At 38.7% G+C, this 13,419-nt stretch overlaps 2 protein-coding genes across 3 annotated transcripts in view; both read left to right on the top strand.

Moving 5' to 3' along the window:
- The window catches only part of arhgap4b (Rho GTPase activating protein 4b), a 33,124-nt gene extending 26,602 nt beyond the window's left edge, over positions 1 to 6,522 (top strand). For both annotated transcript variants that reach the window (XM_044351125.1, XM_044351124.1), the window contains exons 19-24: positions 738 to 793; positions 1,151 to 1,322; positions 2,819 to 2,917; positions 3,155 to 3,262; positions 4,523 to 4,625; positions 5,082 to 6,522. In XM_044351125.1, coding sequence (XP_044207060.1) covers positions 738 to 793; positions 1,151 to 1,322; positions 2,819 to 2,917; positions 3,155 to 3,262; positions 4,523 to 4,625; positions 5,082 to 5,291 — 748 coding nt within the window. In that variant the 3' untranslated portion in view covers positions 5,292 to 6,522. The remainder of the gene's footprint in view (positions 1 to 737; positions 794 to 1,150; positions 1,323 to 2,818; positions 2,918 to 3,154; positions 3,263 to 4,522; positions 4,626 to 5,081) is intronic.
- A 1,382-nt stretch (positions 6,523 to 7,904) lies between these two features.
- On the top strand, positions 7,905 to 12,460 carry zgc:158296 (uncharacterized protein LOC791212 homolog). Its single transcript, XM_044351128.1, has 4 exons — positions 7,905 to 8,205; positions 8,830 to 9,062; positions 10,583 to 10,770; positions 12,055 to 12,460. Exons 2-4 carry the CDS (start codon positions 8,835 to 8,837, stop codon positions 12,236 to 12,238), a joined length of 600 nt encoding a protein of 199 aa, XP_044207063.1. The 5' UTR covers positions 7,905 to 8,205; positions 8,830 to 8,834; the 3' UTR covers positions 12,239 to 12,460.
- Positions 12,461 to 13,419: the final 959 nt, after the last annotated feature.

Here is a 13,419-nt window from a genome sequence, read left to right as displayed (position 1 = left end):
CTTGAAAATTGTATAAAAAAGTAATGTAATAATTTTTTCCTTTACCACTAATCAGTTTAGAAAATAGATTAAAACTTTTGTTTTTTTCATACACTCCGTTGTAATTATTTACGTAACAATATTATTTATTGATGTGTTCAGTTATGTTTTTGACTTGTGTGATAACCTGGGGGGGGTTTGGCAGTTTTGGGGCTCCATACAAAAATGGTCTCGTTGCATTTGTTTAACATACATCTTCTTATTTATATTTAAATATAGTGTCATCTACACTCTACACTTATTTCTGTCCTCACAAGACTTAGATTCTAAATAAATGAATGACTGGTAAAAGCTTTACATTGCTCCAGAGATTTGTAGGTAATGTTAGAATTTAAGACAGTCTGAGATGGTTCCAAGTATGTAGAGCAGTTTCCCCTTAGCCCCCTTTTTCATGGCTCATCCTCTTGAAAGTGAATCTTAAGCCATGGCAAAGGCATTTCTGTGCAGCAAGCAATGCTTTCTGTAAAAACTGCTTAATACTATTAACCTGAGAGTATTTTCACTTATTTGGTCCCTTGTTTTCTGTAGGAAACTGAGGTTTTGAGGGTAATTTGAGTAACCTCAAAACAGTATGGAGTCTTAGTAAAATTGTATAAGCGAAGTGTGGCATTGCAAAAACAAAGCCAGTCAGTTTGTGTGTCAAATAGAAGAGGAACTGTGCTTGAAAAACCGACTTCCATTTTTCTGCTTGTCTGCAGTGAACCAATCACGGAGGAGGGAGACGGAGAGACAGAGCATCTGCCCAGTGAGGACGGTGAGAACATACTGTGTAGCACACATACACCAGAGACAGACTTCCAATAGACATAGGCTATGTATCACTCACCATACTTCACATGAATGCACCACAAATACACACAATTACCGATATGAACATTAACGGAACCTTGCATTTACACTTTTTTGAATAACCCTTTTAAATTATGATTCTTAGCATATATGAATCTTTTGGATCAGATTAAACCTGAAGTGACAAGAGTCAGCAGTGTTTTTGTAATTACTCTCACTGCCAGAAGGGGGAGACAAGTGTCCCGCACTCTAGCTTTAATTAAAGATAATTAATTTGCTTGAGTTGATTGGAGCTGTGCTGTTTGTGTGCATGTGTGTACAGAGTGGGAGGCAGTGGCTATGTTCGACTACGTGGCGAGATCTCCAGCTGAGCTGTCATTCAAGCAGGGAGAGCTTCTTATCCTTCACAGCAAGGCCTCCTGTGATTGGTGGAGAGGCGAAGTGGGAGGGGTTAAGGGTCTCATTCCTCACAAGTACATCAATGTGCTGGAAGGGTAAGTGACGTTTCTGCTTCTATTGGCCATTCAGAACCATGGCCAAGATGAAATTCTCCTGATGATCTACCTGTATTTGCTTCCCAATTGAGTCAAATAAATTTTCTTCGGTGCCACATTGCTTGCATTTGCCACCAGGGACAACACAGTGGAAGCTTAATCAGTTTTTCCCAAAGACTGGGAAGATTTGTTTGAAATAGCCCAGAACAGCAAGAAATATTAACTTCCTTTTTTGTTTAGTAAAAATGTATCTCATATAAATACTTCACTTCATGTCATTTTCATGGCCACAAGACCAGAATAGGTGGAATGTTTTTAGGAACACCATGGTAACAAGGCCACATTTACAGTCAAGGAATAGTTTGGCATTTTGGGAAATATGCTTATTCGCTTTCTTGCAGAAAGTTAAATGACAAAATATGAGAGATTACTCTCAAATGTATGTTGAATATTTATATATATAATTGTAATGTTAATTAGTGAGCTTTAGAGCTGCTGGTAGGTGGATTTTTTTTTTAACCTTTTGGACATTAGCTGTTTCCCCTGCTTTTATTTTTTATGCCAATGGAAGCTAAATGTCTCCTGGCTGTAGCTTCATATTTAACACACAAATGTGAGAATGTTAACAATCTTCTTATCTAACATACCGGTATAAGAGCAAATAAGCTTTATAATAATAATAAAACAATATTTAATGACTTTTCCTTTAAATGAACATGTTAGAAATGGTAATGGTAATGTTAAAAATAAGTGATAAAAATCATTCCTTTCAAAATCACCTGTTAAAATGTGCAGTTTTGCCACAAGTAGGATCTCTGCCACGAAAGCTAACATTTGGCAACATGCTTTCACATGTGTCCAGGTTTACAGCAGTTACAAATAGCAGCTATCAGAACAAGTGATGGAAAAATAGATTTAAAAGAATGTTGCATCTTAGCTCTCTGCACAGTCTGAGACCAAACCAACAGCCAGCCCAGAAAAAGAGCTTGTATGGTGCCATTAAAAAAAAAAATCACATTGAACATTCTGTTCTCATGTGTGTGAGTGTTTAACTGCATATCTAACTCATACTGCCTTACACCATACCATTCCAGATAGGTAGTGTAGAGGATGTATAACCAGAGGGTGTAAATACTACACAATACAATATGATATAACACCACTAAAAGCTATGAACTGGAAAATTGCCATAAATTTGTATAACAACTACACAGTCTCAACAAAAATTGAACATTACAAATTTCACAAAGGTAGTATTTTTGTAGGGCGATTGCACTTGTATTATGCTGTCCATCGCCTGTAAGTCATTATTTTGTTTGGTTTTAGAATAAATTCCATATAAAAAAATTGGCTGCACTTAATTTCACTCCTTCCTCTGCTCCCTCCTACAATTATTTTGTCACTGAACCATTATCCCATATTTAAACTTGTACTGGTTGTTCTTTCTGTTGTGAAATATACGCTTAATATATCTCTCTCTTCTTCTCCTCCCTCAGGTCAGAGCGAGGGAAAAGAGAGGAAGGAGGAGGAGGAGGAGGAGGAGGCAGCACTGGAAATCTGACAGCAGAAGATCCACAGACGGAGAACACAACTCGGTATGCACACACACATGCACACACACACACACACACACACATACTAGAATGCACACTGCAGTATTTGAATGCATTCACACCAAGACACGTGTAGTAATAGATGTAGACAGAAAAATACACTCACAGACAAAAATACTCACTTCTACATTATTGCACACAGCTACATACACGTACAGACTCACACACATGAATGCACACAATGCACAAATTACAAAGTTTCTCTTTGTGTCTTGACAGGATGCGGGTGAACAGTGACAGTGCTTCGTTGCCAGGGAGACAGAGAGGAAGTGAGGGGAGCCCCAATCGAAAGCCACCAACCTCCCCCGCCACACGTCACCTGCCAGTGTAAGACAGGACACACATCTCAGACACAGCGCATATATCCATGTATTGCACACAGTATGAATATACTGTACACCCTGCTTAACTCATCACAATATGTAGAGGTTTATACCCTCTTGAGATATAGCACTAAACTCAAAGTGAAACATTCAGCATAACGGGAAAAACAGACACACGACATACAGTATTACCATTAACTTGCTTTAAAGCAGCTATAATCAATATTTCTATATTAACAATAAATCAAGTGCTCATGTTTGTGATAGAGACCCGACCCCACAACTCCCCTCACCTCTACGGTGCGTTTCAGCCTCTTTAAGCTCATTGTTTTGGTTTTATGGCCCATAACTGTACTGTTTTGGTTCATTCTCACTGCACTACAGACACAGTTAGCAACAAGCTGGTGAACATAACAGAGCCTTTAGCAGCTAAAAGCCAGTCATTTCAGTCAGGAGTTGGTGGAGAGCAAAAACAAAGATAAATGGTAAATGGACGGCAATTATATAGTGGCTTTCTAGTATTATTCAGACCACTCAAAGCACTTTACAATACTTGCCACCATTCACCCATTTTCACACACACACACACACACACACACACACACACACACACTCACACACACACACACATTCATACACTGATGGCAGAGGCTGCCATGCAAGTTGCCAACCTGCTCATCAGGAGAGTAAATATCAGACTTACATTCATCAGGTGGACACAAAAACAACTCCCAGTGAATGCTAATGTTGCTCCATAACTGCTGGATGTGTTTTAGGCAACAACATTTCTAACATTAGCCATATGAACTTTTAAAGGTGATAATATGTCAGTCTTGTGCTCACAGCTTGTTTCTGCTGCCCCCAAGTGGCCAAAAAAAGCAGTTTAAAATTAACATGTCAATGGTAATCGCATATACCATTAATACTACACATACCAGCTAATTAAAGGCACCATTTCAAACAATTCTGTACACAGCATCAACAGGATGGTGGTGGTGTTGACAAGTGCCAATTTGGTTCTTAAGGGGAGTTAAAGAGAGCCTAGCCTGCATTTAATTTTGATCTCTACTATGAGAACAACATATTGTCAAATTCCCAAACCTATATAGCCTTTAATGAGTCAAATGTAAAGCCTTTGTAGCCAAAACTATAACAGTGTTCGGATCAGATTTGACGATCAGAAATCAGCATTTATCTATATGTTGAAGTGAGCTCTCCACTTGCTGTTCTGTCTTGTCTCTGTAACCTTTTACCTGTGTTTCAGGTCTCAGGAGCGAAGACACACTTTGGACACTGTGAGACAGGGTGGCTTCAGACCCACTGACAGACCTCCATTTGGTCAGGCAGAAAGATCAACGGTGGACAAGGTTAGTAATTCATCCTCATGTCACAACATAGATAGACACCTGCAAAGCCCTCAGCTAATTCTCTAGGCCCACTTAATCTGAATTCAGTAGACAGATAAACAGACATCAAAGGATGCTAGCAACACATTTAGGTTGTGTAACATGTTTAGGTTCTGTGCCAAAAACAAATATAATTTGTGTTCTAGATAAATTCTGCGGAATACAGCCAACAACATAGACCGATGGAAAAAACACTACCAGGTTTTACTTAGTAAACCTGCTTCTCGGAACAGGCCCCTAATTTTGTATATGATGTCAGCTTGCAAACTAACTGTTGTATCTGATTAATCACCTTCAAGATGAACTTTGATGACCTTTCTTAAGTAGAGCAGCTGTACACTGTAAATTTTGATGTTTCCCACATACATATCTCTCCCTGTCCCTTGCTGTTTGACTCTCATCCTCTCGCTCTCTTAGGAGATGATCAGTCGTCAGATGAACTCGGTGTTCAAGGAGCTCCTGTCTCGCCAGCCTCCCATGCAGCCGTCCGCCCTCCCCACCGCTGCTGCCCCTGCTCCCTCTTCTTCCTCCTCCTCCTCCTCTTCCTCCCTTCCTCAAGCTGCCCCTGCTGCCAAAAAAGTAGGATTCGGCATCAGAGGACGGGCCCTTTTCAGACCAGTGGACTAAGATAGAGGAGAGGATGACTGAAATTATTGATTTATTGTTTGACAATGAAGAATATGCTGATGCCTATCATGCATTTGGTGATCTTAGTTTATTTTTATGACACGTGTATAATATTTGCGTCTCTGCCATCTCATAGTGCCACTAGTCTTGGTGCCGTATTACAGTATGTCTAGTGTATCTGTTTTCCAGCTGGTTTTGGTCACTTTTATGTTCTGGTCTGTTTTTGTTCTCCAGGCTTTTGCAAATTTTGGAGAATCAGGGATGTGACATCACCAGTGATCTCACCAGACGGACCTTTAAAAGTGGTTGCCATTATACTTACATCAACAGCAAAAGACTTAAGCTGCCCCCTAGTGGCAGGTCTGAGATCAGTTCGTCCTCATAATGTTTATTTTAAAAAAGTAGACTGATCTGGGACCTGTGTCTAGGAGTGCCTTCACGCATTTTACTCCTCACATTTATTTCACTTGAAAAGACCTGATAGGTCTGAACCCTGCATATTGCGTTTAAAAAAGAATAATGTGATCTGGGCAGATGTTACCTGGGAGAACTGTACGCAGTGAGGTCAATATTTTATAGCAGCATGCAGTGTTAGCACACACACAGACACACACAGATGGAAAACACATTCCCCTTCATATGTGATACATGGCCTGGTGCACAGGCCAAAACTCAGGGCTTTTGCAGAGTTAGAGACATGCTAACTCAGGTTTGGCTTCGAAGGAATAAGTAAGAGTTTCTCACTCAGGGCCTTGGTTGACTTGCTTTTCAACTGGAAACTGTGCCCTAGCCTCAAGAGCCAAAACGGCCCCCATATCAGAGAGGATTCAGTGATGTCCTCTGGTTTTAAACTGTGAACGCAACAGCAACATTTTGGAGCCACAATCAAAATTCTTGTCTCATTCATCCACACATTCTGGCCCCCTTGACAATATCTAGCACCATCCACAGGTCCCATTCAGATGTGTTTGAGGATTTTTGCAGTGAGGTGTACAATGTTAATTACTTTGACTCCAAAAGCATTTGAACTGTTTTTACATATATGGCATCTCCCTTCTGTCGTGTTTCAGTATTGGAAACATAGAAGTAGAATTTTTCAATTGAATCTGCTTCTATGATTAAAGCACCCTGTTATTCTGGATCACTGTTTGATGATGTCACTAAATTTACTGTGTCAAATTGTATATGTGGTACCAAAATATGAATACAATAAAGATGATAAAGTGATGAATGATTGAGAGGTTGTCAGTATTTTTAAATAGTAAAAATGACCGTATTCCAGGGGTGGATCTAGCTTTCCAGCTCCTAAAACTGTTAATGTAAAATAATGCCACGTTCAGTCACCACTATGTCCCTAAGCTGCCTAAAGCACTGAAACAAGTAATAAATAGGCACGGTACTGCACCAACCTTGCACAGTCAAATTCAATCACAGTGAAGTCAGAGCTTCCATGTGTAAAATTAAACTCAGTAACAAATGTAACTACTGTCTGCTAAACTCTTCAGTAATAATGACATTTTCTTTACCATAACGTTAGCCACTATTTGAGATGCCTGCTACAACAGAGCTGGTGCATTCTTACTTTTTTCAAGTAATTGGTCCAAATCATTAGATGTGATTTAGAACAGCCTGTGCAATTTTCTGAGTCATGGTGATCAGTGCTGTGCTGCTGCAGCATTAAACAAGTGTTGCATTATGTATGAATTTGTAACATTAACATCCATCTGATAATCTGAGCACATGAGACCCCACCCAAACAGACTGCATCATTGACTCTCAGCCTGGGAGTATTTCAGTCATAAAGTAAATATAAATTAACAATTATTTATTGATTTGATTGTTTGTAACATATTAACCGTGTTCTCCTATAATATGAATCGGATTTTAACAAGAGATCTTTTCACGTGTTACCTGCAGGTAAGGGCAGAGATGATGGATTGGCCTTTTGAAAGAAAATGAAAAGGAAGGGCATAAGTGCAGCTAATTTTTTAAAAATGCCAATGACTGGGCATGAGGAAGAAAAGGTGAGACAAGAAGCAGAGACAAAGGATGACAAACCTACACAGTGAAGAGATCAGAAAATGAGAGAAAGAAAAGGAGATGAAGAAGAACTAGATGTGATGGATGAAGGACCAAGCAAAAAAGATTAGAAAGAGATAGAAACTGATGGCAAGAGAAATGAAGACAAGGAGATAGATGACCTGATGCCTGTCCAGTCAAGCATATTTCTCTCTGATCATATTAAATTCCATGGCAGTAAATTACCATTTCACTCAATAAAATAACATGTTTTTAGTTATGGGCTTTTTTCTGTTGTCATTTACATGAAGCAGTAGTATGTATTTTTATGTGTGGACCCCCACCCTCCACCCTCCCATACCACTCTGTCACCTCTTGACCCTCATGGTACTGTTATATTCTGACTCACCACTATTTAAAATATGTATTCAATATGTATTAGAGTGAATTTGCACTTATTCACTGTATTATTGATATGTGTGTATGTGTGTTTCGCTGTTTCAGTTACTGTGTTGAGACAGCACCCCAGTGCTGTAATGCGATCTTTTAAATCCATCCACTCCCCCTAAAATAACCCCTTTCCACAGCCACACACACACACACACACACACACACAGAAGAAACAAGAGGCACTGTACCACATTAGTTAGCACTTCTGCCGCTCTAAGTCAGTGTCAAATAGTGAAGGTGTCTGTCTATGTGTGTGTGTTTGTGTATGTGTGTGGCTCCGTCTGGGTTCTCATATGCCAAATCAGCTCTGAGGGACATTGTGATTAAGCGGTTGAACTGATCTCATTGACATTTTAGATTAGCACTCTCCGCAGGGCTCCCCTGCCCCGTCTCTCTGCAAGTGTCTATGTCACTGATACAGGATTAAGATAGCACTGTAAGGAAGGTAAGTCAGACATGAGTTATCATTTCTACTGTTGCTGACCTTCTTGTGAATCTGCTCTGATGATTTCTCAACAAGAATATAGATTACAACTACATTGTGTCACGTTGCAGCACAAGTTTCATGCATATTGTATATCTAAGTTGTTAAAAAGGCTTTTAATAAACTGTTAAGACTTTAATCAACATGATATTTTACTCAAAACTCCAAGGCAGGATTGCATTCAGCAAATGTTTCTGAATCTTGAATTATTTTTTATTTAAGTAGAAGTCCCCATTCCAATTCAGCACAACTAAATATCTGATTATAAACTGATCTGTTGTAAAAACTATTTTGCTGAGAATGTTTTAATGCAGAGTGACTATATGCATTTAAATTTTACAAGTGTGATTTAAAATTACCAGTTGCTATTTACAGATTTTGGTGTGGCTTCTTTTTTGGGGGCTAAAGAACAGGTGGAAGTGCCGGTTACACTTGACATGCCTGCAATCTGCTGGAGGAGTGTGTGTGTGTGTATGTGTGTGTGTGTGCGCGCATGGTTTACAGTATGAATGTTGAAGTCAAGATCTGTGTGTCTGTGTGTTCATCTGTCTTCATGCATGTTAAAACAATGTTTTCCTCCTGCAGTGAGGATGATGATGGTGAGCGATGACTGTCTGGTGGAGTGCCGGATCGATGACAGCGATGAAGACGAAGGAGGAGAAGAAGAACAGATAAACACTCCTCCTCCTCCTCCTGAGTTTGCATGCAAAGCCCCAACTCCATTGCCACAACCCCCGACCCCTCCACCAGCCCCTGCCATGCCCACACCCACCCATCCTGTCAACAGGGACCCTTATGGCATCAACCAACACCTAAAGGTCCTCTTTCCCTTTTCCCCTTACTATGAATCAACATTGTCTGCATGGCCTCAGTTAGTCATGGCAGTGGTATTTAATGTCTGAAAATGACAGCCACATATCCTGTCTGTCACAAAGAGAATCTTTGCCTCTGAGGTCACCAGTTTTTTTCTTTGGCTAAACATGATAAATATGTTGAAGATTAGATTTTCGTTGATTTTAATTTTCTGCATCATCTGTCATCAGTAACAACATCTACAAGTCTACAGTATTTGTTTTCCTCTTTAAAATTCCTTCATTCTGTCCCTCTTCTTCTATCTGATACAGATACGCCCAGCATTTTATCTACAATAAACACTTCCATGCTCAGTGATCCCAGAAAAAGTTGTATTTTCACAACTTGTCCCTTTTTTAGAGCAGTCCACTCTTCAATCAATCAATCAAAAGAACTCTTCTACGTATAACAAATGCCTTACCGCTGTCTTTAGATATTTCAATTTGGTTAATATGAATCATTCTGCTGCATTTTATAGAGTCAACTAATCCATACTGTTGGATTGTCTCAGACATGTAGCAGACATTCAGAATAAGGCCTTGAAGTGGTTAAATTGCAATTCTTGCAATTGTTAACTGCAATTCTTATCTTAATTCCTCTGCTATTGTCTCCTGTGGTGTACCCCAGGGTTCCATTTTAGGCCCTATTTAATTTGCAAGCTTCAACTAAGGTCTGTTTTGAGAAAATATGACATCATTTACCATTTCTATGCTGATGACACACAGTTGTATACCCGCTTTAAACTGAATGAAGTACTTGAGCTTCAGTGTCATCTAAGTTATCTTGAGTTGTCACAGGGGTCCTTATCATTGGTCCCCAAAATTTCACTAGTGGTGCAATCAATTTTCATCTCTGTTTTCAAATGTGCATGCATATGCAAGAATAGAGGGTAGAAAGAGTATAATTTTTGTTTCTGCTCTAAAATTTGACAAGCAAATAACAAAGTAACTATTTAGGTCAATAGCAAAAATCCAAAAATGTCTCTCTTCTGGAAATCTTAAGACTATCCTCTATGCTTTTTTCTCACATCTTGACTACTGTAACTCTCTTTATGTGGGAGTATGTCAGTCATCACTAACTCGCCTGCAGCTGGTGCAAAATGCTTCCCTTCTCTGGTTACCTGTGAGATTAGTGAAACCAGCTGTTTTTAAAGCTCTGCATGGACAGTACATTGGTACCTCTCCAATCTCGAGTCCTCTCCATTTCTGCTCCCAGACGGAGGAACAGTTTACCTTACCTATCTATTTAAAATAAGACCCATCTTTTTAAAATCAAGTTTGAGTCCTTGACCCCTAATTATTGATATAACTATAAAATTGCATTAAATTTATTTGTTACAGTTAATTAGCTATTTATTTTCATTTCAATTATTTAATTGTATTTTAAATTTCTCTGTAAAGCATTGGTCATAACAAAACATCAAAATTAGATCTATGAATAAACTGACTTGACTTGGACCATCTGCTCTTTTGTTCCCTGTCTTTAGGTGGAGGTCAGTGACGTGCTGGCTGAGCCCGCCACACCTCACAGCATAGACCAAGTGTGGCTTTACAGTGTTGTTGGCTTCGAGAGGGCTCGTATCTGGACTTACCGCTGCCTCTCCCTGCTGTTTGCTGTGCCCTTTGCGCTCCTCTGTGGCATTTTTCTGGCCATTCTCACCTGTCTACATGTCTGGTATGCTATCACCACAACATCACTGATTAAAAATCAAGTACAACAAAATGCGAGTGACACATCTCTCATCACAATGAGTGTTTAACAGAGCTATAAGTACCAAGACTAAGATCAGAGCTAAAAGTGAAGCTAACATGTCAACAATGTCTCAGAAATGAAAAAACAAAACAATCAGTAAATCCATGAGGGACGAGAGAAAAAGGATGAACAAACAATAACAGTTCTTTACTCATTCATTCATCATTGTTGTGCCGCCACTCCGTATAAAGGGATGTTAACAACACAGGTTGTCAGCCCAGAGTGGAAAAAACAGATGATGTTTATTAACAAAAATATCAATATGAAGCAGAGACAAAAATGAACCCTGGGAAATTCAACCAAAATAACTTAAGCCAAAGTAAACAAACAAATAAATAAATAAAATCTGCAGCCTCACAGCAAGCTGCCACCTACTTCTCAGCCTCACCTAACTGGAACATACCATCTACTCAGGTCACCACAGGGTGAGCTGGACTGATACATAGCTTCAAAACATACAGAACAACATTGATGTAGAATGATTCTGTTACTGCTGACAATCATAATTTTCTATGGTCACACATGCACAGCCATTAGTGTGCCAAATTATACAGAATGTACCTCAGAACAGTTTTATCCTTCCTACCTCAGCTTGACCATGCCTAGTGACTCACTACTTGCAGCTAATGATGCACATCTGTTGTCACTGTTACTGATTAAACAGGTGACCAGCTCCACCATCACAACACTGTCAAAAATGAAACATTCCAACAGGACTGAAGACCTTCAACAAAACATAACATTGTGAAACACAAACTACTCAACTGAAACCCGTTTTCCATTATTTATGTAACATGACTGAAATGAACAGAAACATTGGACTGAGTGATTTAACACAAAGACACTAACAGGCCTAATGTTGGGAACCAGGGCCTAGTGAAAAGGGAGAGGAGCAACCTCTCACAATGATTAGTCCATTTTTTTCTAACTAATAATAATACAAAATTGTCTGTAAAACTTATCTGGTTGGCTTGTTTAGCAGTTGACCAACAAATCAAATTGTTTTTCTTTCTTTCTTCCTTCTTAATTCTTAATTATGAGCTACCTTTGATTGAAGACACTGAAAGAAATACTTTTGACATATTAAAGTATTAAGGATTTTATTGCTCTGTCTTTCTGTCCTGACAGTAAGAGTTTTAAGACACAGTTATTTAACCCCCCCCCCCCCCCCCCCCCCCCCCTCTCTCTCTCTATCTCTCTCTCTAGGTTTGTGGTGCCTTGCATACAGCTGAGCAACACTTTCCTTCCATGCCTGCGGTCCTTGTGTATATGTGCTGTGAACGATTTCATCTCTCCTTTCTGTACGTCTTTTGCTCTCTGCTGCAGTCAAATCGCCATTTCACTGTCTAACAAGGACTGGCATCAAATGAGAGAAAAAGAGGCTGTATGAATGTGAGGCATACTGATTGAGTGAGTGAGTGAGCAAGCGAGCCAGTGAGTAAGTGAGTGAGTGAGTGAATGAGTGAGTGAGTGAGTGGCTGTTTGATATGTTTTCTACATGTAAAGCCAATTCATAAAAATGCATTATTATTATCATAATTATTTACACTGATTTCAGATGCAAGTCTGAGGAAATTGTATTAGCTGTCAATAAACTAAATGTCAAAAATTCCTTTTTTTTGGATTTGTTTTGTTTTGACCAATCAGATTATGTGAATCGATTTTTACACAGGAAACACATGGAAATGTAAGGTATATCATATTCATTCGTTCATCGGTTGTTGAGATATTTATAATATTATGGACCTCAGATGAATAAAGTAGAATCAACTAAATAAATAAATATTCTGCAATTGTTAGCCAATTGGTGGAAAATTATTTGCAAATAATTCTGGCAATTATTGTATTATTAAAGTAATTTATCAAGTTAAAAAAAAAGTAAAACATTTGCTGGTTCCAGCTTATGAAGTGTCAGGATTTGCTCCTTTGAAAACATTAACTTGATCTCTGGAAAACAGATTTTTTTGTCAACTGATTAAACAGTCATAACAATCACAACAATGACATAACAATCAATGCAACCCTAATACCTAAATGCTATGGCTTTTTGTCCATTAGATATTACAAATTGGCAATTTAAATGACATTCAACCTGTCACTCGTTGCTATATCAAAACACTGTGGTATTTGTGATTGGTTTATGAATATATTTTACATCCATATATTCAGATTTTAGTTTAGGTACGCTGTATTCAAGCTGTAATCCTTTCTTTAATAACACTTTTTGATCGTTGCAGTGTGAGTTCATAATTACGAGGTTTCCTGAAGCACCTGAAGGCAGCATTATGTAGTTCCTGTTTGTGTTATGAAGCTTATAACATTAATATTACAGAAGAGTATTTTACCGGCATCCTGTCACTCACTTCTTCATCAAAACACTGTGGTATTTGCGATTGATTTGTGAATATATGTTTTACATTCATATATTTAGGTTTTAGTTTAGGTAGGCTATGTTCAAGCTGTAGTCCTTTATTTAATACCACTTTTTGATCGTTGCTATGTGAGTTCATAATTACGAGGTTTCCTGATAGCATTTGAAGGCAGCATTATATATTCCCTCAATACCCAACA

The sequence above is a fragment of the Thunnus albacares genome, chromosome 5 (genome assembly GCF_914725855.1).
Source record: "Thunnus albacares chromosome 5, fThuAlb1.1, whole genome shotgun sequence".
In the NCBI taxonomy this organism is placed as follows: Eukaryota; Metazoa; Chordata; class Actinopteri; order Scombriformes; family Scombridae; genus Thunnus; species Thunnus albacares.
This window is presented reverse-complemented; position numbering and strand designations above follow the sequence as displayed.

Coding starts and splice junctions, on each gene's coding strand:
- zgc:158296 (XM_044351128.1), top strand. CDS start 8,835: ATGATGATGGTGAGCGATGACTGTCTGGTGGAGTGCCGGATCGATGAC. Junction 9,063..10,582: donor GCATCAACCAACACCTAAAG/GTCCTCTTTCCC, acceptor CCCTGTCTTTAG/GTGGAGGTCAGTGACGTGCT. Junction 10,771..12,054: donor CTCACCTGTCTACATGTCTG/GTATGCTATCAC, acceptor CTCTCTCTCTAG/GTTTGTGGTGCCTTGCATAC.